Below are 23,991 nucleotides of genomic sequence, written 5' to 3' on the forward strand. Positions count from 1 at the left end.
TGAACATGCTATTGCAGATCATAACAAGGGACTGCCTGATTATAAGAATGCCAGTCAGGGACGTCTATGTGGCTTAGTTGATTAAGGATCCAACTTTGACTCAGGTCATGATCTCATGGTTTAGTTTGTGAGGTCAAGCCCCACACTAGGCTCTCTACTGTCAGCGTGGAGACCGCTTCGTATCCTCTGTTCCCCTCTCTCTGCCCCTCCTTCACGCACACACTTTCTCTCTCTCAAAAATAAATAAACATTAAAAAAAAAAAAAAAAAAAGGAATGCCAGTCAGTAACATATCAGTTGTACCAATTCTTGTGTATTTATACATTTTGCCAGTAACTCTTAGAATTGAATTGCAGTTATGCAAAAGATATTCTATATTCCACTTCATCCATACACAGTTGACCCTTGAAAATCCATGTATAGCTTTTTATTCTCCCCAAACTTCATAGCCTACTGTTGTTGATCAGAAGACTTACTGATACCAAAACAATTAACACATAATTTATATGTTACATGTATTATATTCTGTATTCTTACAATAACGTAAGCAAAGAAAAGAATATTATTAAGAAAATCATAATAAGAAAATACATTTACAGTACTATAGCATGTTGATCAGGAAAAAAGTCCCCATGTAAGTGGACCCATGCATTTCAAACTCATGTTGTTCAAGGGTCAGCTGTAATATGAAAAACCAAAAGAATATTTATATTTACAAAATGTTGAGGGCTAGATTAAGTCTTATCTTAATCATTGTGATTTGGGAGTGTTTTAACACCTAAAGTTTAGAAATATTAGTCAGGAGTCAATCAGGTATCAGAAGTTGTATATAGCCAGGCTTGTACTATAAGAAATATTCAGTGACTGAATGATAAGGCATTGTGTTAGACATGGTACGAAATGTAAAGGTTCTTGTCTTCAACAATGTTATAATCAGGTCAGTAATTTCCAGATAATTGAAGTTTTAAAATTTTATTATTTTAAAATAGTATTTTCTCTTCCCTTTTCTCACTCATATCCTGGCATAGTTGTTTTATTCTAACCTGTTGTGGGCTAAGAAACCAAAAACAAATGGACTTTGAGTGAGATTCCAATTCTTAGACTTTGTGATATATACAAATAAAAACAACTTATTTCCAAGTTGAAGGATGTATTCTAAAGATTTGGGTTGCAGAAAAATCATTTTCTGGTTTAGCTGACTATTTATGTTATTGAACAGTTATCTAGAGAACTGATTTCCAAAGGTGTAGAGTAGGTTTTATAGCTATGATTTTTACTCCCACATCTTCCCTGAGTAGGTGACACTATGCAGTAGTTAACCAGAGGAAGAGTGGGGGAACGAATTTTGGCCATTTATGTGGTGGCCACAGTGGCTGCAGTAAAATGAATCAGGGAGAGCTTAATTAATAGATATGATTGGATGCGTAGTCAGGAGTAAGATTTTGATAATTTTTGAAATTAATTTTAAGAGCAATATGAAACCATTTTGAGAAGAGGAATGTACGTGCTAATTTACATTTTATGAAGGTTATTCTGGCTGCTTACCATGAGAAGGTTGGAATTTGAAGGTGTAAAAGGAGGGGTGCGGAGAGATCAAAGTGACTTAGTAGGCTAGGCTGGTAGCGAGAGAGATAGAGGAAAGTGCATGAATTTGAATTGGAGACATACGTTGAAAGTAGAATCAATAAAGACTCTTTTATGTTCCAACAATGTGACTGCCTTTGGTTCTTTAGTTACCTTCCATAATGCTGTTTTGTGTCTACTGTTTTCTTTCCCCTCTCCTCTTATGTCTAGCATGCAGACTCCCATTTATCTTTCAAAACCTATCTCAGAATCCTTCACTATCATAGCATTATTTTGGCTTATTTATTTATTAAGTTTTTATTAATTGCTTTTCTAGTTTAATCAGTTGTAATCAAACAGATTACAGGGTTAAGAAGTGAATGATTGATTATGAAATTGAAGTGTTGCAAAGGATTTTCATGTTAAACATAACTGAACTCCCAATCAAATCTGTGAGACTGCGTCCCTGCCGCATGTCCTTACACAAGAAAATAATTGTCCTCTAGAGGGTGCACATTACAAAGCCTCTGTGGTCAGATAAAACTGGTTTTGTACTAACATCAGACATACCCCTCCATCTGCTGGTCACAGGAAAAATTCATCTTGTGTTCATATATTTTTGATCTTTCTAGCACTATGCTCACTATAACTTTTTTCATTCTTTGGCCTTTATGAAATATTACAGATTTTTTTTGTGAGTATCTTTAAAAAAATTTACTCAGTATTTGGATTTAGAAACAACTCTAATACTGTGTGTCTTTTTGTGTTTACTTCCATGTACTATTCTTAATATAACAGTCAACTTGCCTTTTGGAATAACTTGCAACTGATGGAAATACTTTTGTGTCTTAAAACAGTGATTTTCATTATACTAATCTTTATGTTTTATAATCCTCATAATTAAATTGAATATCTTGGAACTATTTTAAACTCTTTGTTGACACAACTCCACAAAATAGCTGCTTTATTCCAATTTTCCTTTCTACTTTATTGTTTCAGTACTTAGAGGTGAATTTATGTGATAAAAGTCATATGAAGTTATATAAATTCATTTTCTTCTGATTTGTTATAAAGCTAAAGTATATTAATATAACTAAATAGCTATTGAGTAAGTGGAGTGCACAAAAAGCAAATATTCTTATTAATATACAATTATATTTAACTATGTATATATGTAGCCATATATATGTGTGTGTGTGTGTGTGTATATATATATAGCTATGTATATATGCTATGTGCATATTATCATCCCAGGTAGTTAGGCCATATTATAATAATGAAATTTAGACTTAAGGAGTAGAGAAAATTACATTACAGAACTTAAGATGAATAATTAGCATTTATGTAATAATTAGCATTTACAGTGATTTTTCTTGGGTTCCATGACCAACAAAAGGTTAACCACAACAGAATTGGGGCTCATTAACCCATTATTTCTTTGCATTTTGCTTTTCTGTTAATTCTGTGGAAAGTGTAGTTTTGATCTGAAAGTAAGTGATTCTATTCTCTCCACTTGATTTTGACTTTTTTACTTTTTTTTTTAAATAAGGATTAAGTATCAGTTACATTTTACCTATGTTTGCAAGGTTGTTTTGTGCAAATGTATGGTTTTCCATCTTAACAGTATTCACTTTTTACAGGGCAGTGTGTGGGTTTCTTTTTCATTGTAGTATCTCTTTCTAACAAACAGGAATACTCTGAAGATAGTAACTCCGAGCCAAATGTGGATTTGGAAAATCAGTACTATAATTCCAAAGCATTAAAAGAAGATGACCCAAAAGCAGCATTAAGCAGTTTTCAAAAGGTTCATATTTTTTCTGATTGATTCTGTGTCTTAAAGTTTATTTTTTTTAAATGATGTCTTAGATCAAATAAGTTCCAAGTGATTTTATCTCAGAAATGTGTTTTGGATACTGAGTGGTAATCCTATAAATAAGTTTGCATTTATGCAGCACATGCAAATATTTCAAAATGGATATCCTGTTTTTTCTAATCAAGCTGTCTATAGAGCAGGGCCATTGTCCTGAAAAGCTAGTGTGGTTCTGGACAAAGGAAATCAACATGAATGATCAATAGGTATTACCCCTGCAATTTTATTCCTTCTTCGGGGACAGATCACACAGGTGTGGTTTCAGTGTTAAGTAGGTGATTTCTTGACTATTAATACACTTTTGGATTATTCTTATCAATGGATTATTCAGATGGGAAAAAAAAAGGATTTATGGGACTATATAATAGTCAAGTAGTAGTTCTTACTTAATATTTGATGAAGAAACTTAAAAATTAGCTCACTTATCCTTAAGCGTTTTAAGACTCGTTTCCTTTTTAAAGCCTTTAAAAAATGGCATTGAGAAATGTAATTCTTGGGGAAACCTTCTTAATTCGTATGATGGAAAACTAATTCAAAATAGACGTTGTCATTAGAAAATAACATTAACATTTTTATTAGGCTAAAAATGTCTTCTATTTTTTAGGTTTTGGAACTTGAAGGTGAAAAAGGAGAATGGGGATTTAAAGCACTGAAGCAAATGATTAAGATTAACTTCAAGTTGGTAAGATTTGTTTTGAGGGGAATTAAACTAATAATGAAATGAATTTTGTAGGTAAAAACCACATGGCAGCAAAATGGCATTATATCTACCTCTTTAAAATAATTCTGTTGATACATTTCCGTATTTAGCCTAGCTTTCATTTGTGACTACCACAATACTAAGTAAAAAACATTCTGCAAAGAAATCAAACTTTTTTGAAAGCTTATCCTTTAGATACTCAGACAGTGTTTGGCTTCCTTATTAACAGGACTTTTCCAAAAACTGTTGTTTATTTTGGAATTTTAAAATTTTACTTTGTATTACAAGGAGTTCCTCTTCCACTGATAAGGACAAAAACCTTAGCATTATTCTTGACTCCTCTCTTTGTCTCTCACCCCTCAAATAATCCATTGGTAATTCCAGGTGTCTTTATATCTTTTAAAAATATATCCAGTATCTGACTGCTGCTTAACCATTTTTATCTCTATTACTCTGGTTCAAACCAACATCATCTCTCACCTGGATTATTTCAGTAGCTTCTTCTATCCTTGCCTTATTAACAGTCTATTCTCCGCAAGCAGCAGGGTGATCCTTTTTGTTTTTGTTTTTGTTTTTAGAGTGATCCTTTTAAAATGTAAGTGAGACTGTGTCATTCCTTTGCTCTAAATCTTCTAATGGTTCCCACTCTCCTTAATAAAATCCAAATCCTGGGGTATCTGGCTGGCTCAGTCAGTTAAGTGTATGACTCCTGATTTTGGCTCAGGTCCTGATCTCATAGTTCGTGAGATCGGTTTGTGAGTTCAAGCCCTGCATCAGGTTCTGCACGGAGAGTGTTGAGCCTGCTTCATATTCTCTCTCTCCCTCTCTGCCCCTCCCCTACTCATGCACCCTCTCTCAAAATAAATAAATAAAACTTAAAAAAAAATAATAATAATAATAAAATAAAATCCAAATCCTTACCATGACTTACAACACCCTACATCATCTTACCTTTTCTGATCTTATTTTCTCTGTACGGCTTCCTTGCTGTTCCTCCTGTCATCCTAAGGATGCGCCTACTCATAAACACTTGTATTTGCTATTTCCTCTGCCCCAAATGCTCCTCTGTAATAGTTGTATGGCTCTTTTCTTCATTTGATCAGATCTCTATTCGGTGTCACCGTATATCAGGATGGCCTCCCTCTGGACCACCTTATGTAAAATAGCATCCTTCTCATCATCACTTACATTCATCTTACCCTGCTGGTTTTTTTTTCTTTGAATATATCACCGCTTAATTGCCTTTCTGCTGCCCTCATCCCCATGGGTGGTAAGGTCCATGAGAGCAGGACTTTGTTTTATTCACTGTTATATTCCTACCACCTGTAGTAGTGGCTGGCATTCAGTAGGTACTCATATATGTTGTAGAAGTTATAAATAATCTGGAACTGTCATGACATTGTACCTTCATAGAATTGGTAGTCTTCAGGAGTGCAGGGTAGAGGTGGAGGGGAAAAAAATGGTTAGACAAGAGGACTAGTGACAGGCGTAAACCTTAAAATCACTAAGGGTAGAGGAACTTTTGAGAAGCTTAGAGAGCAGAGGTAAACACTTGCTTCTGTGGCAGATGAAAGGATAGCTGGTAATCTGTTACCACTTTCTTTTTCTCCTGTCTCTAATTTCTCATATGTCTCCTCCCTGTCACCATTAACTTCTCTGTCCCTTCTGTTTGAAATTGAACTCCCTGAATTGACTGTTACTTTTGTCCAGGTAACTTCTGCTAATCTTGCATCCTGTTCTTCTTGCCATATTCTCACTTTGGCATCCTCACCTACCTTTAGTAATAGAAGCCCTCCATGACATTTACAAAAACTATCCACAAAATATTTTAGCTCATTCTTCACCCCCCAAAATATCAAGACTATTCAAAACATTTTAAACAGTAATAAGTATGTTGTCAATTGCTTTTAAGTATCATTAAAAAAGGAAAATGTCTGTCTTGCGTTTACCCAAAGAATATGTTGCACAAAGCCCTTGTGCTTTCTTTCCATTTATTATTTGTGAAAATATTAAACACAAATACATACTATATTTAAATCAATAGCTTAGATATGGGAGAAGCATCAGGTGTCTCAAGGGATAGAGATTTTGATTAAGTAATTTTAGTGACATTAGAACCTCATTGTTCAACTCCTAAGATTCTACGATTTGAGGGGCCCCCGGGTGGCTCAGTTGGATAAGTGTCTGACTTTGGCTCAGGTCATGATCTCACAGCTCATGAGATTGAGCTCTGCGTTGGGCTCTCTGCTGACAGCTCAGAGCCTGGAGCCTGCTTCAGATTTTGTGTCTCCCTCTCTCTCTCTGCCCCTTCCCTGCTTTCACTCACTCTCTCTCTATCAAAAATAAACATTAAAAAAAATTTTTTTAAAGATTCTATGATTTGAAATAATACAATAGACCCTATAGAAATCGACTTTCTTAACATACTAGCAGTAGTTTAGTGTTTGAGCCCATTTAAATATATGCTACCCATAAAACTTGATCTTACCATTTTACCTTGAGCCAAGATGGTAAGCAAGTAAGGGAAAGGATTATTTGTATTTTGTGTTATTTTTCCCTGCCTTCCTTCTCTATCTTTTATTTGCTCAAACAACATCTGTGAATAAGTTGTGTTTTATAAGAGTAGTTTGAGCTTCCGCCCCTCAGTTTCTAGTTGGATTCAGAATAGGACCCATGTTGCCGTGTGAAGGTTTTGAGCAATAAAAAGTTAGAAGGGTTTTGTTTTCAACTGCTCTGTGTTAACTGCTGCAATTTACCTGATCTTCCTGTAGTCTTTAATTACAGTAACAGAATTATTGAAAAATGAGCTTTAAAGTTATTAGAGTATAAAGAAATGAATTAAAAACGAACTTTCTGCTAAAATCCTATTTCTAATTTGCCTTTCGCCATAAGATATGTTCTGTAACTTGGGTTTTAACATTACTAGGATATTACCTATTATTTACCCTCACATGGTACTGACATATTTGGAAATACAAGTGGTTTGATTTATATATATATATAACTACATGTATATATAACTAAGGTTTTTCCCTTGTTCTGTCCATTTTTCCCCCCACCCCAACTACTGTTTTCTTTTTTGTAATTCCATTCTTGCTTAGGTTTCAGGGAGTCTTCTCATGTTTTTTTTGTCCCTCATGCGGTATCCCAGGGCAGGACATAGTCATAAGCAGGAAAATTACATTATCATTTTTCATCCTAATAAACACATGTGGTCGTTAATCAAGAAAAACACTGTATCTGCCAGTGTCCTACCTCCCTGATTAAAAGTGGAGTAGAACCCAGTAAAAAGAGGGATTAATAGCAGTTGGAGATTGTCGGGACTGTGGATTCAGGTTATTAGATTAGACTCATAAATGGACTTCCATGGTATACTTTTTTTTTTTTAATGTTTGTTTATTTTTGAGAGACAGAGAGAGTGAGCAGGGGAGGTGCAGAGAGAGGGAGATACAGAATCCAGAATCCAAAGCAGGCTGCAGGGTCCGAGCTGTCAGCACAGAGCCTGATGCGGGGCTCAAACTCACCGAGTGTGAGATCATGACCTGAGCCAAAGTCAGATGCCCAACCAACTGAGCCACCCAGGTGCCCCTTCCATGGTATACTTTGAGGGATGATAGGCCATTCGCCAAAATACTTAAGTGATTGAAATTTCAGGGGTAATTCCTTATTTCCTCTGATCTCTCATGTTTTCTTAGAATAACCACAGTAGTGCAAATAGTCCTGCAAGGAATAGCAACATTAGCTATATCTGCTATTGAGTAGAGCCTTGGGTGGGAGGACTTTTCTCAATAGTGGGATGAGTACCTGGGCTTGAAAAGTTTCCTTCACTTCACATTTTACTGTTGAATCAACCAATAATGAATGGAGAAAAGAAACATACCACTGTTGTTGGAGAACTTTCTCATCAAGGGGTAAATCTTCAGAAGAGGATATAGCTGATATCTGTGTAGTTGAGACCCAAGGCATTTGAAAAGTTGGATTTATTTGTATTTTTTGGTTTGTGAATATTGTAGTAGTTCTTATGATTTCAATAAATGTACAATGAGAACATATCTGAAATTTTGAAAATTTGTAAATTGTAGTCTTTCATAGGCTAACTTCATAAATTTGGTTCATGTGTCCCAGTGATTTAGAAATTTCAAATTTAAGCTAAAATGTTTATAGCGTTTCTGTCATACATACTTTATCGTAAAACCTTATTTTTCAATTATGTAGTAATATGTACTATAATCTTAATTGTATAGAAATTTTCGTGCATAAATACATATCTAATAATGCATTTTTCTTCCCTCATAGACAAACTTTCCAGAAATGATGAACAGATATAAACAACTATTGACCTATATTCGGAGTGCAGTCACAAGAAATTATTCTGAAAAATCCATTAATTCTATTCTTGATTATATCTCTACTTCTAAACAGGTTAGATTCTGGTTGTTCCTTTTAGTACTTATCAATGTGTTGTTATTTATACTAAAGTCTTTGTTCTTTTTTTTTTTTTTTTTTTTAATAAGATCTAGAGGTTCTAGTTAAGCAGTTTTGCCAGTCAGTAAAGTGCTTTAGAAATAATGTACTCTATATTGTTTTCTTATAGTACTAATTATGCAATATTAAAAGGTAATAAGTAGCTTAATCTCTTCAAATAATATCTTGAGATACCAACATAATCTGCACACAACTTTTGTAGACTTAAATTCCCATACAGTTACTATTATAGTTTGTTTCAACAAACTCCATCACCACCTCAGTTAGATTTGTGTAGATTTGATTAACTACACATCCTTGAAGGGATACCCTGTACTCATATTAGTACTTGGCATTGCCATTAGGTGTTTAGTAAATTCTTTTATAAAGAATGGGTGGATGATGGAGGACAAAAGGAACAGTTAATGATGAAGAAACTACAGTGGACCTTGGGAATGATAGTGCTTTTGCTATTCTAGATTTTGGTTATTAAGAAAAGCAATGATGATGTTATTGTATTGCTAAGGGAATTTTTAATTGGATTGTTTGTTCATATTCTTTTAAGCAACATAGTCCTAAGTTTCAGCTTTCTTAAACCATGGTATTTTAGCACAAGAAGTATTCTCTGTCATTTAGGATTTCTTAAAACATTTGATATTTTTTGTGTTCATAATAAAAAATGTTCATCTCAGAATCTCTTTGATTCTTTTCTACTCGATGTCATTTTTATTTCTTGAGGTAGTTTATTACTTTTATGCTTTATATCTAAAATATATGTAATGGAAATAGAGAAAAATAAACTTAAAATTGACCCTTGAACAACATGGGGGCGAGGATGCCAACCCCTTGTCCCTCCTACCTCACAGTTCAAAATCTGCGTATAACTTACTCCTCAAAAACTTAACTACTGGGGTGGCTCAGTTGGTTGGGCATCTGACTTCATCTCGGGTCCTGATCCCATGCTTCGTGGGTTCGAGCCCCGTGTCAGGCTCTGTGCTCATAGCTCTGAGCCTGGAGTCTGCTTCAGATTCTGTGTCTCCTTCTCTCTCTGCCCCTCCCCTGCTTGCATTCTGTCTCCCCAAAATAAATAAATACTAAAAAAAACAAAAAAAAAAAAAAACCAAAAAAAAACAAAACTTAACTACTGATAGCCTGCTGTTGACCAGAAGCTTTACCTGTAACATAAACAGTTGATTAACATACTTTGTATGTTATGTATATGGTATATTCTTACAATAAAGTAAACTAGAGGAAAAAAATGTTATGGAGAAAATTATAAGGAAGAGAAGATACATTTATGGTACTGTACATTTATGGGTACTGTATCAAAAAAATCCGTATATAAGTGGACTCGTGCAGTTCAAACCCATGTTGTTCAAGGGTCAACTGTATATGTTTTATTAAAACATTAGCACTTAGTGCCACTAATTCTAGAGTTGTTACATATCAAAGGGATTTTCTTAAGTGAGAAAATATTTTTTGGGTTTTAAAACCAAGTCTCCTCAAAACATTTTTGGTACACTATAAATGTTATGCCAGATGTTAGTGGGGGGGATTAATTTTAAAACTTTAAGATTGTGTGTTGCCTCATGCTACTATATGTAAGCTTTTTGTCTTTTGAAAGTACGAATAGGTATTGGGTGGGGGATACTCAGCTTATTCAGTATGCCATCAGCAGTCGTGAATAAATAGGCAGCCTTTTCTGAAAGTATTAAATTTTCCTGTCCTCGTGGCCCTCTTACCTCTTGATCCTATTAAGTAGAGATCTAGAGAATCAGATATTCAAACAAAGGCAGAGCCCAGTGTGTGGAGAGGAGGGTGGGTGGGGGAGCTTATTGTAATGCAAAACAAAGGGTAAGTTCCATCAAAAAATGTCACACTCAGACTTGTGAATTGATGGTGTTTAGACATAGCTCAAATTGTGCTACATTTTTCCCTCTACCCAACCCCAGCACTTTACCAGTAACCTAAGAGTTGTGTAGTTGAGTTACTTGATAGGTTACATTTATAGAAGAATTTTTGAAGGGATCTTACTTTTCTTTGTTTCTGTAGCTACTTGCCTAATGTTTGCCATGTGGTAGGTACCAAATGAGAGTTTAGTGAATAAGATACACGCTATTAACAATAGTACAAGTAGTTCAGTGTGCATGCCATTCACTTCCATCAATATCAAATGAGTTATTAGATTGGAAAGGACAAACCTACACTATTAGAGCATTAGATATTTTCTGGGTTTTATTTTTCAAAAACATTAAAAACAGATCTTGGCACTTTTTACAAATTTGGTCTCTATTTTGCTAAGGTTTTGTTAAATAGTAGGATGTCACAGACATTCAGAAACAGATAGTGTATCTTATGTATTATTAAAGTTCAAAGATGCACTTTTAGTTTGCTCAAATTAACTTTATTAACAGGTACAAATTTGCTGTTTACAATTATAGAATTCTGATTTTTTATGTCAGATGGATTTACTGCAGGAATTCTATGAAACAACACTGGAAGCTTTGAAAGATGCTAAGAATGATAGACTGTGGTTTAAGACAAACACAAAGGTAACAATTACAGTTACTTACATTTTTTTTTTTTTTGAAGAGTGGGAGGGTATCCTTAATAAACTCTCCTAAAGATTCATACCTTTTTCTTTTGAAATCTTTTAATTTCAATAAGTATGTTCTTTTACAGCTTGGAAAATTATATTTAGAACGAGAAGAATATGGAAAGCTTCAAAAAATTTTACGCCAGTTACATCAGTCCTGCCAGGTAGCATTCTCTTACTTTTTCTTAATATTTCTTTATAATAAAAAAGCATTAAAAAATTGTATTTGAAACATTGGTTTAGGGACGTTTTTGTTCAAACATCATCCCAAAAATAAAATTTGGTAAATAAGATACGAAAAGGCTCATTAAAAAAAGAATTTCTTATTTATTTTGAGAGAGAGAGAGCGTGTGTGCATGAGCTGGGATGGGGCAGAAGAAGGGGGAGAAAGAGAAAGAAAGAAAGAGAGAGAGAGAGAGAGAGAGAGAGAGAGAGGAAGAGAGAGAGAATCCCAAGCTGGCTCCACACTCAGCATGGAGCCCAACGAGGGACTCAGTCTCATAGCCATGAGATCATGACCTGAGCCAAAATAAAGAATTGGATGCTCAGCTGACCAAGCTAGCCAGGTGCCCCTAAAAAGCTCATTTTTTCTGAATATTAAATTTCTTCCTGTTTTAATCCTAATTTCAGCCATTATTTTTGTGGATTGAGACAACAGATATCAATAAAAAAATACTCTAGTCATTAATATTTACTAAGAATAAGATAGACCCTGTGAAAATTAGAAAAAATATTAAAGACATATATAATAAAGATTTTATATTCAAGTTTATAATATATGAATCTTTTGTAAAAACTCTCCTTTAGAACTTCCTATGATGCTAGAAACGTTCTGTTTCTGTACTGTCCAATATAATAGCGTCAGCTACATGTCATCAGGCAGTTAAATGTGGCTGAGTTTTTGATTTTGCTCAATTTAAATTTGAATAGCCACATGATCTGAACAGGGCACTTCTATAACTTTTTAACTATAGCTATAATTTGTGTTTTCGTTTTTGTCTTGATCAAAAGCTATTTGATAATTAAAGTTTGTGTGAAAATACTGTTTTAAATATTTTTAAGATCCTCCAGTGCCTTGTACTATTATTTTAATTATATACGTTATTTCTGTGCATGGGAGCAAAGTTGGTCAAGAAAGTGTTCTAAATTAATCACCTGCATGTATTTTCATTAATATTTTTAGGTTATTTTAAAAAAGAAAGTGCTTTTATTTCATAGTAGTTTTGCTTCATAAAACAGATTAGTTATTTATGATCGGTTTCTTATGTACACATTCTTGAGAAAGTTTAGTCTGATGCGTAAACTGTGAGTTCAATTCCATGTGAAGTGGAAGTGATAGAGAAGCCGTTTCTGAATGGAAAAGGATCTTCTATCCGATTGTAAATAACATTATAATATAGCAGAGATGTATGCTAATCTGTGGGGGGTTTTTTTTTCCCACTTATTTTGAGAGAGCATGCAAGCAGGGGAGGGGCAGAGAGACATGGAGAGAGAATCCCATGCAGGCTCTATGCTGACAGCACGATGTGGGGTTCGATCCCACAAACTGTGAGACCTGAGCCAAAATCAGGAGTGTACACTTGACTGACTAACTTAGCCGTGCAGATGCCCCTATGATAACCTAGATGTACAAATTGTGTCTTACATATCATGTATTTTACTCTGGCTGTGATTCATTAGTGAATAAACAGAATTAAGTTGGAAGAGCAAATAAATAATAAATTTTGGCTTTGTGTATGTCAGTGCTTGATATTTATGATTATCTGACTATTGCCCATATGCTATTTTTCATGGCCTGCATTTTGTGGGCTTTTGGTCATTTTTCAAAGTTGAACCTTTGTATTCCTCTGACATCCCTCAGCAGAGTTAGTGCTTTTCTCTTCCATTCTTCTGGGCACTTGGCTCATGCTTCAACTAGAGTCATTTATATTGTAATTTATCTGTTGACAGAGTAATCTTCTAGCCTGTAAACTTTGCGGGGCTAGGAACTCTGGCTTATGTAACTTTACATTTCTCCAAGGCAGACCCAGTGCCTGATACCAGGAAGGCACTTGAAAGTGCTTTGTGATAAAATCACAGAATATAAAATTGTGACGATTTGGGGAAGACCATAAAGAACCTCCTAGATAGAAACAAACATTATAACATTTTATACATTAAAAAATTACTTCTGGTTACTTACTCCTTATTGAATGACTAGAAAATCCAAAAGATGTGTGCTTTCCTTTTTGGCTATTCAAGTTAGTGTTCTTGGTGTTCTAGATCTCAAACGTTGTAGTGCATTTTCACACAAAATTCATATTATAAATGTAAGGATCCCAGGCTAACTCAAATAAAAATGTCTAGATTGTGAATTCTATTTTGACTAAAGTTCATTATTTGCTTTCCTAGACTGATGATGGAGAAGATGACCTGAAAAAAGGTACACAGTTATTAGAAATATACGCTTTGGAAATTCAAATGTACACGGCACAGAAGAATAACAAAAAACTGAAAGCACTCTATGAACAGTCACTTCACATCAAGTCTGCCATCCCTCATCCACTGATCATGGGAGTCATCAGAGGCAAGTTTTGTTTGGAGAAGGGTGGGCAGTGTCCCAGGAAGTTGTCATTGTATATGACTGAATGACTAGGAAGGTTGTTTGTGTTATAGTGAAAATAATTGGCGAAGTAGTAAAATCATTGAAATGATCTAGTCTTAGAAAGAAATTAGGATGAAATTTTGTCTTTTAAGATTTTACATTAGTGAAATATTACTAACAGAAAATTTACCATTAGAAGTCCTATTCTTGATGGGCACCTAGGTGGCTCAGTCAGTTGGGCATCTGACTTTGGCTCAGGTCATGATCTCACAGTTTGTGAGTTCGAGCCCCGTGTCGGGCTCTGTGCTGTCGGTTCAGAGCCTGGAGCCTGCTTCAGATTCTGTGTCTCCTCTCTCCGCCCCTCCCCCACACATGCTCTGTCTCTCTCTGTCTCTCAAAAAAATGAATAAATATTAAAAAAAAAAAAATTTAAAGAAGTCCTATTCTTGAATTGTAATGATGTATATAAAATTACCTTCTGCCTCAACTGAGAATAAAGATTTGCAAATGCTTGTTTGATGTTTAATGAAGAGCTTGCTTTTTAGAAAGCATCCTGGGGCCAGTATAGAATTAAAAGACTGGAAGGCCACTATCACAGTTTTCATGTGATTTTTATCAAGTATTCAGTCTTACTACAGAACTGAAAATGCCCTCTTTTATCCTATTTTATTTGCAGAATGTGGTGGTAAAATGCATTTGAGAGAAGGTGAATTTGAAAAGGCACACACTGATTTTTTTGAAGCCTTTAAGAATTATGATGAATCGGGAAGTCCAAGACGAACCACTTGCTTAAAATATTTGGTGTTAGCAAATATGCTAATGAAGTCAGGAATAAATCCATTTGACTCACAGGAGGTATGTGTGTGCTCTAAATATTCATTTCTGTCAGCTATCTTTTGTGGAAGTAAATGTTAATCTTTCTTTGTGTTAATTGTTTTTTGTTTTGTTTTTTTTAACTGCTTAGGCCAAACCGTACAAAAATGATCCAGAAATTCTAGCAATGACAAATTTAGTAAGGTAAGATTATATCTCTCAGTTAAGGTAAATTTCCTTAAATCGGTGAATAGAGGGGAAAGTGGAAGAGATATTTTGAGAATTCAGTTAATATTCCAAAGTTTGTGAAATTTTTATCTCTTAAAGTCATTTATTCAGTTTCTGTTAGTCATAAGATTTTATGAAGTATAGTATTGGCTGCTTTTTCCCCCCTGTTATCTACATGCTTTGTGTGTATGCTGTTTTCAGTACAAAACTGATTATAGCTATTTTAAAACAATTTCAGTGTTTGCTGTTTCAGCCTGCCTTAATCCAAAGTGAAATTATGAATTGGTCCACATAAGTCAGAAATTTTCAGCAAGACCGTGTCTTTACTCACATATTTTCTCAATTGACAAGGTAAAAAAAAATCATCTAAAAAGTTTACCTCAGGTAATTTTCTGAGATGAGGAGCAGAGAGTTATATTGATAAGAAATCCAAGGATTTTTTGATGACTTCTATGGTGGGTAGCAACTGAAAAACCTGCTATGATCAATTAATATTAAATAAAATTATAAAAGATGAAACAAAGCAAAAAGCCTAGAAAAGAAGGCCTACTTTTGCAAAAGAAATCGGTGAACAAGAAAAATTTTCCTCTGGGCTGGGAATACATGGAGCCTAGGTTTCATCAAGTCTTTTGTTTAGATTGTGCAACTGAGTTTACCAAAGCAGGAAGATTATGATTAGGATGTAGGGTAGGGTGGGCTTTTTTGCATATGTATGTGGATAACTTAAGTGATCAGATACTCTTTCAATAGTCTTTTTTGATTTAAAAGTACTGTTAGACTATAAATTATGAGTCACCCATATATAAATTTTATATACTTGGAGAAAATAGCTTATTACATGATATTGTCTAAGTTCCTATGTAAAATGTCCTCATTTACTTTGGCTATGAGTTTTATAAATTACCAGGTTTATTTAAAGAAACTTTAATTTTAACGATAAAAAATAAGAATGATTTTATTTTTCTTTTAAGGGGACTAGGAATAGTTAGGAGATAAGAACTCTAAATTGCAACATCAAAAAATAAATTTCTTTTTTATTGTTTATTTAGTCTATTTTAATACATATTTGTTGAATTAAGTTGATATTAGTTATGAAAGGAGATTTCTCCATCTTTATTTCAGATGGTTTATTCCATCAACATGATTTGGTTAGAGATTCACTTCATAATACTTCAGAAAAATGTTTTTAAGTTAAGTTGCTAAACAACAGTTTAAGCTTTTAAAACCCTTAAAGAAATATTGAGGAAGAGTTTTGCCCTAGACGTTAATATTTCATCTAAATTAAATTGATTAAATACATTTAAATGGATTAAAGGTCTTAATTATCAGACCTTTAAAAAATAAGCAATATTTATGTTTACTATATCATACAACATATTCCTCTGTATTAATATAACCTCTATATTGGAACTCAAAAACTTATTTTAATGGAAAATTTTGACCCAAACAAGTGGCTGTGGTGTGTGCCACACTTTGTATAAGATTTTGTTTTAAGTCACTTAAACAATGGAACAATGTCTCTTGGTTAAAATATGCACATGTGCAAGTGTTTCACAACTTGAATATATCCTCCTATAGCATATTACAATAATGTATTTGGGGTAGGTGAGAAAGTAATGCTTCCTAATTTTATCTTCCTAGTCAGTTGCCAGCAGACTAGAGGAAAATAATTCCTGTTGAAGCACTTGAGTCACCTGCCCCTTACATGAAGTTACATTGCAACCCACCAGATGGAAGCACAGCAGAGGGCGTGCAGAATGGCTGATGATATGTCTTACATATAAAGCAGACAGTGGTGCCATATCCAGAAGGTTGGCTTCTTCCTTCTCAGCACCTTTAGCAATCCCCGTAGTGCCCTACAGAATTAATTTAAGAGTAGATGCTAGACACCTCAGAGAATTATGAACATAAATCAGCCTTTGGCCTTCTGCAGCAGGGTCCATCACTCTTCTTTAGTGTGCGTGTCCCATTTGGTGCTAATTACCTGCCGCTGACGTTTCTGCTGTATAACTCAGTGGAACTTTAAGGCTAGAGAAAATTAAGAATCAGATGTTCCCTTTGCGAAGTTTTAGCAGTTGCTGGTAGCTTTCTAGAAGATAAAAATTAGGAAGCTGCATTTCTGAATAATCTTCAGAGAGGATATACTGTCTTATTTCAAAGACAAGATCGGACTCCTCCATACCGTTGTATGCTGACCTGGTTTCTTAGGGATTAAATGCTAAATGTACAATTTAATTTGAAAGTATCAAGCATTAAACAATTATTAAACTTGTCGGTTTTTAACAGTGCTAAGATTTTGAAAAGACTTTAATGAACTATATATAAATATAGTATATGACCCTAAAAGGTTTATTTAATCTTCTTTTATAAAACCAAAAGCGTTAAAAAAGAAATTCATTTTGTTTGCAGAAGGATGTGTGTGTGTTTAACTCTGATTTCTATGGCAGAAACTGTAACGTAATTTAGATTTTTGCATATAAAAATCAAGAAGCAGGCTCTTTGGATAATATGATTTAATACATGACTTCCTCATGTTTGACAAGATTTATACCTTTCTTTTTCTGTTAGTGCCTATCAGAATAATGACATCACTGAATTTGAGAAGATTCTGAAAACAAATCACAGCAACATTATGGATGATCCTTTCATTAGGGAACACATTGAAGGTATATTCTTTCTGCTAAGTGAATTCAGTTACCTTCTGTGCCACTGTCAAACAGGACTTCTTAATGGAAAGGCATGGAATCAAACCAGTTTTCTTCTATGTATTGTCAAGTATAGAAATGCTTCTAAATGCTGTCATAGAATAGGATATTATTTAAAATTATAAAGCTATTTAAAAGAAATCATTCACCAGTTTCATGCTATTGAATAACATAATCAAGTTCTCATGTGATGTCCATTTCACTTAAGGTGGCTGTCCCTTTTATCTTTTTATTCTAATTTAGATATTATTGCATGAGTATCAGTATCAAAGTTAATTCTTAGGATTTGTTTTCAACAAGTAACAAAAGCTTTTAAACATAGTCCTCTATGGTTGATGGCCTTGATGCATTTACTTTGAAGGGTAGGCTAATATTGTACAAGTAAGTGTATGAGATTTTTTTTACTGTTGGATTAACAAAGACAAAAATCATTCCTTGTTCTGGGGCCTCTTTTGTACCTCCAGTGTTTCCACCTGTTTTGGAGCTATTTGAGGGTTTTTAAATGACCATTTGGAACAACTCATTCAAATACTTAAATTCCAGATGCATCAGGAAAATCCGAAGAATACTTTGGAAGTAATGTTCTCTTTTCCCCACCTTCCTTTCTCTTTCATTCGGACAGAATTTTAAAAGTTCTTGTATGAAGCTAGAATGATACTACACTCGGTGGATATAGAAAAGTTTAGAAGCCTTGTGCATGAACTCCAGTCTGTTTGTTTTTTAAAGACACTTGTCTGTGAAGAAACTGGAGAAGATCATTTTATAAAATATAATACCGTAGATTTTGAGAGAGCATAAAATAAAGGACTTGGCTGGCATGAATCAGAGCTTCTTGAAAAATATGTTAACTATAGAGGAAATGATGAGCAGTGTGGAGTATTAGAAGGCAAGAGAATATTTTAGATAGCATCACAACATAAACAAAATCGGGGAGGTGGGAATGAGAAAAAACAGGGAAAGTAGTCTCTAATCTTATTGTGCATTTATTGGATCCAAATATTTTTAGATCCAAATACCTTATGTCTGGTGTGCCTGGCTGGCTCATTCGGTAGAGCATGTTGCTCTTGATCTCAGGGTGATGAGTTTGAGCCCGGTATTGGGCATAGAACTTACTTAAAAGAAAACAAAAAAACCCAAATACCTTATGTTCTTGTCAGGCAGAAAGACGTATTTTGAGAAGATAAATGATATAGTTAATTAATGTGATTTAGAAGTGCATAATGTTTCATGAAAATATACATACAGACTATTAAATACAAGTTTATTATTTTCATTTTTGTCTTTTCTTTCAGAGCTTTTGCGAAACATCAGAACACAAGTGCTCATAAAATTAATTAAGCCTTACACAAGAATACATATTCCTTTTATTTCTAAGGTACTTATATTCATGAATCTTAATATTTATAATTTTTAGTTTATAAATGCAGTGTACCTATCTTCCATTTAAAAAATGATTCTTAGTAACATTTTGTAATAGTACATTTTTAAAATACAGCATAACTTAAGGGCTTTCCTTTTAATATAAATTTTTCTGTATTGGCATAAATTGAGTTAACAGTAAAGAGAAATAAGGAATCATTACAGTTATTTTTAAAGATTTCTTCAGCCTCAGAGAACATTGTAGAAGACAGAGTAGTGGCTAAAGTATATGACTGATGTAGTGTTAACCCAACCACAATAAAATTGTGGTAGGAATATACTTGAAAAATTACAGAGTTAAATTTTATCAGACCTATTTTCTCAGAAATATTTTGAAGTGATAATGGAATTTGTTTTACATTTTCTTTTAACTAAATCTCCTTTTTATGTGGTGGGAGTTAATTTAAAATCAAAATAATTATTATCATGAAGTCTTTAAAGAAGTTAATTAGTAGAATTATAATGAGTCTTTTTTCTTAGGAGTTAAACATAGATGTAGCTGATGTGGAGAGCTTGCTGGTGCAGTGCATACTGGATAAGTAAGTACTTGGCTATTTCTTGTCACAAAATGTTTAGGACCATAACATTTGAATAATGGGAGCAAAGGTAGCAATGAAATTCTTGAGTTTTCATGAAAAGCACCCTCTGGCTATTATTTTCTGTTAAAACAGATACATAGGTATGCATGGTGGTTTTTTGTAAATGAATGAGCATATTAAGCCCTTGATCTCTGAAAAAGCTATAAATGTTTTCAGAAAGATTTCTCAGGTGCGCCTGGGTGGCTCAGTCAGTTGAGCATCTGACTTTTGATTTCGGCCACACTCATGCTCACAGTTTGTGAGTTCAAGCCCTGCATCGGGCTCTGCACTGACAGCACCAAGCCTGCTTGGGTTTCTTTCTCCCTCTCTCCCTGCCCCTCCCCTGCACATGTGCACGCACTCGTGCGCGCGTGCGCTCTCTCTCTCTCTCTCTCTCTCTCTCTCAAACATCTAAAAGAAAAGAAAAAGATTTCTTATTCAGCACATGATCCATATACAGCTAGAGCATTTTTTAATGAATAGTATTTTTTTATGTTTTTAAAGTAGGTGTGGTATGTAATTGTTTTGAAATTATATTTTTCTTAAAAGCAGTATGGTAATTTAAAGCTTTACAAGTTACATTTGCTATTGATTAATCAGTAAGTCTCTGCCTATTCGTTTTTTTAATGTAACTGATGAAAGGTAGCTGAAATCTACTTTCTGTCTAGAATTTTAATAAGGTAACAAATAGTATAACTAATCCTGAATTCAGTCATTTAATGTAGGCAGCAGTTTTTTCTTTTACGTTTATTGATATTATAAATACTTTATGAAACAGGCCAAAAGATACACTTAGTGAAAACGGTTTGTAGACATGTCTTCTTTTATGTATTTATTTCTAGCACTATTCATGGCCGAATTGATCAAGTCAACCAACTCCTTGAATTGGATCATCAGAAGAGGGGCGGTGCCCGGTATACTGCACTAGATAAATGGACCAACCAGCTAAATTCTCTCAACCAGGCTGTAGTCAGTAAACTGGCTTAACAGAGAACAAGCTTTTAACAGACGTACTTAATGCAACAGTGCAGAGATGTAATCCTTAAAAGAACTGGGAATGGCAAAACTACTGTCGGTTGATGTGTCCTGAAAATTATTGGAGTTATGGCAGAAGTGCTTTTTTTGATCAACTGGTTTGTGTTTTGCTGCTGCATTTATCCCAAGAAAAACAGCTTTAATCTCCAGAAGAAAACCAAAATGCCATGGGATTTATGCTGTATTGACATCTTGCCCTAAACATACAACATCATAGTAATTTGTCATGGGCAACATGACCAGAGAGAAGATTTTTGTCATGATTTTAAATACACTGACATGTTACTGTTGGTTAAATTTAAACATGTTTTACCTGCAGAAATTCTCTCACAAATAACCTGCAATAACTTGAAATGCATACCCTTTTGAACACTTCCTTTTCTCATGTATAAATTAAAATGTTTGCTGCATTTTGCAAAATGTCAATTCTCCAAAAATGTGTCCGTATATTTCTGTACCTGCAGTGTAGTAAAGGTTTAGATGAAACCCCATAATTATGGTGGCATACTGTCACTTAGGTTTCAAGCAGCAAAATAAACAGTGCAGCTCAGAAATTGTAGTTTGGTTCTTGACGTGTTTTTATTACATTTGGGGTTTTTGTTTTGCTTTTTAGTACCTTAGAAATTTCAAATTATTTAATCTTCAGTTAATGATTTTTAAAAGCCTGGGAGCAAGTAAGTCGGTTATTTGCTTTCAAGCTTTTTAAAGTAGTCTTTATTGATAAAGTAAGAACTAGTTTCTAACAAAACACTTGCATAGTACTTACTTTGACAGTGATGCTTTAAAGAAATAAAATTCTTTTTTTTTTCTAAGAATGATATTCCTTTTTAAAAATTCTAACTCTCAGAATGTTCACTTTAAACAAATATGCCAGAACATAGACAGCTAAATGAATGTTACCCTGTATAGTGATCATGCTGGAAAATTATTTCCTAATTCCAGCAGTCTACCATTGCCCAAAACCTCATGGGTTTTGCTCTTTTAGAATTGTATTCAGAGCTAATTTAAGTCATACACACTGTTAACTTTGTGATGCACAGTGTTTAAGAAAACAAAAAGTATTAAGCTTGATTTTTTTTTTTTAATTTTTTTTTTTTTTTTATAGTTACCATCATTTGGCACCAAATGACTTTGGACAGTTTCCAAAAATTAATCTCTTTGAGGAAATAGTAGAAAGTATGTAACTGGCTTTGAAGGCGATCCCAAAAGAGTTTTAAAGGTATTTTGAGCAGTGGTAGCATAGTTAGGATAATGAACTGTGGCCTTCCAAGGTGACCACCTTAAAGGAGACGCAGCTCATTTGAATGTATTGAGTTTTGGATGTATTTGTTTCATTTAAAAAAAAAAAAATCACATTATTTTATAGTGTCAAAAGGAAGAACTAAGATTAAGATAATTTCTTTGGTTTTTCTATTGCTTGTTATTATGTAAAAAGAAGTGAGTGGCAGTTCAGAAGGAAGACTGTTGTAATTGAGGAATGACAACCAAGAATTTTTGATCATTAAATCAGATTTTATAAACAGTGGAAAGAGCATGGACTTAAAACAAGGCATGCTTATTCGGTTTTGTCAAAATTTTACGAAAATATGTGATATATATTTATACTAAAACTATATAATCCTTAGATATAGGAAAGCAATCAGTTAATGTCTTTAGCAGATAAAAGCAGTATTAAATACAGGTGCAACTTGGAAATTGTAGAAAATTGAAAGAAAACGAAAGACAAATGTCTCTGGTAGGGAATAAAAAAGTTTAAGATATTATAAAATTATGTGTATTTTCTTCTCTTTTACATAAATCATTTGTGAAAAATGTGCTACATTTTTTTTTACAGGAGTGATGATAATTAGGACTTATTTTTCAATATAATTTGGAGACCCTTTGTTACCCAAATAAAAATGACAAGTTTCTGTGCCTGTATTCAAATATGTATGCATGTGATAACTGTGGGAAAAGGCCCTGCTTAACTCTGAGTTGATGGAATTAGAATTTAAAGGATTTGAATGATACGATTTAACCTTTATGCCAACTTTCACAATGCCCAGTTTTCCTGTGATATCTTTGCACCATGGCAGTAGTGCATCTTCCAGTTTCTAGAGAGAAAGCATGCACTTATTTTTGGGGGGGAAACTGGGCTAAGCTATAAAACAAATTATATAATGTAATTGTATGTATCACATAGGCTTTGTTTAATATTCCTGAAATACTAGTTCTTTTTTTAAAGTTATTTGCCACATTTGTTTCAGAACACAGGTTTTTGATACCCCTTAACAGTCTGACTAACTTAAAACGTTTTATTTTTTCCCATTAAACATGTTCTGTGTTCTTGTGCATCTTAAAGAGTTGAAATCTTTTTTTGAGATTGCTTATCAAAATATAACTAAATTTAAGGGAACTAACAAATAAATTGGCATATTTTTAGCATTTTAAATTACTGGTTAAATCTTTCCCTCTGTGAAAATTATAGTAACACATAGTTTACGTCATATTGTAATGTGTTTATCTCCTTTTTCTTTTACCCCTAAATCTGGAAAAACTCACTCCACAGCAAACTTTTGACTGCTATTTGAGGGGAATAGATAACTGCTATAAGAACTGGATTTCCACTGCTATAGCTCTTAAATTATTTTTTTTTAAGTAATCTCTATGCCTAACGTGAGGTTCGAACTCATGACCCTTGAGATCAAGATTTGCATGGTCTACCAACTGAGTCAGCCAGGCACCCCTAACATAACTTTCTTTTTTTTTAAGGTGAGATGAGTTTGTATGTACTAAGTATTTCATTTTCTTTCTTAATCACTAATCTTTATAATTCCTCAATAAACACAGGTAAGTAAACTTTTCTTCTGGAATGGGGATGGGGATGAGGGTATCTAATCAGCATACAAAGCAGATTTTGTTGCTAAGAACCACTTGTTAGTTTAGTGCATAGGATAAAATATATTTGCCCAGTAGATTCCTTCTTAACTTTTTTAGGGGACTCAGAGACACTCAAAAACCATTTATTTTACCAAGGCTGCTTTTTAAAAATAATTTGTTTTAAAATATTTTAGTTATTATTGTTTTAAATAAACCCAAAGTTTTCATTTGATTCCATCTTTAAAATGAAACTTGCACTTAAAAAACTAGTAAAGCTAAGAGTTTCGTTCTTTATATGGGATTGATTCTTTATATAGGATTTATAAAATATGATTTTGAACTGAGATATTTTAACAAAATACAGAAGGAATTGACTTTTAGCTGTTTAGTTTCATAGTGTTAAAGAATACTATCTAGGTACATAGAATAAGATTCTGGGTGTTAGGTTTCAGAACTTGAAGCTCAAGGACTTTGGTCTTCATTTGTGTGACCAAAATCAAAAACTTTTTATGGAGGTTCTAATTGTGTCTGTATTAGGTGTCTCCCCCCCCCCCACCAAGAGCATTCTCTGTTTTGAT

The 23,991-nt window shown here is 33.7% G+C and overlaps 1 protein-coding gene across 3 annotated transcripts in view; it reads left to right on the top strand.

The window, feature by feature from the left end:
• The window catches only part of COPS2 (COP9 signalosome subunit 2), a 30,876-nt gene extending 8,402 nt beyond the window's left edge, over positions 1-22,474 (top strand). The window contains exons 2-13 of one of the 3 annotated variants that reach the window (XM_019442158.2): positions 3,253-3,366; positions 4,037-4,114; positions 8,429-8,554; positions 11,038-11,148; positions 11,279-11,356; positions 13,584-13,758; positions 14,453-14,631; positions 14,741-14,793; positions 17,386-17,483; positions 18,815-18,897; positions 19,422-19,480; positions 20,362-22,474. In XM_019442158.2, coding sequence (XP_019297703.1) covers positions 3,253-3,366; positions 4,037-4,114; positions 8,429-8,554; positions 11,038-11,148; positions 11,279-11,356; positions 13,584-13,758; positions 14,453-14,631; positions 14,741-14,793; positions 17,386-17,483; positions 18,815-18,897; positions 19,422-19,480; positions 20,362-20,506 — 1,299 coding nt within the window. In that variant the 3' untranslated portion in view covers positions 20,507-22,474. Of the gene's footprint in view, positions 1-3,252; positions 3,367-4,036; positions 4,115-8,428; positions 8,555-11,037; positions 11,149-11,278; positions 11,357-13,583; positions 13,759-14,452; positions 14,632-14,740; positions 14,794-17,385; positions 17,484-17,986; positions 18,099-18,814; positions 18,898-19,421; positions 19,481-20,361 lie in introns of those variants that run through there. The other 2 variants (XM_019442159.2, XR_002078046.2) reach the window with 2 other exon arrangements.
• The last annotated feature ends 1,517 nt before the right edge of the window (positions 22,475-23,991 follow it).

This window comes from Panthera pardus, unplaced genomic scaffold (assembly GCF_024362965.1).
Source record: "Panthera pardus isolate Hobbes unplaced genomic scaffold, ASM2436296v1 HiC_scaffold_24, whole genome shotgun sequence".
Lineage (NCBI taxonomy): Eukaryota > Metazoa > Chordata > Mammalia > Carnivora > Felidae > Panthera > Panthera pardus.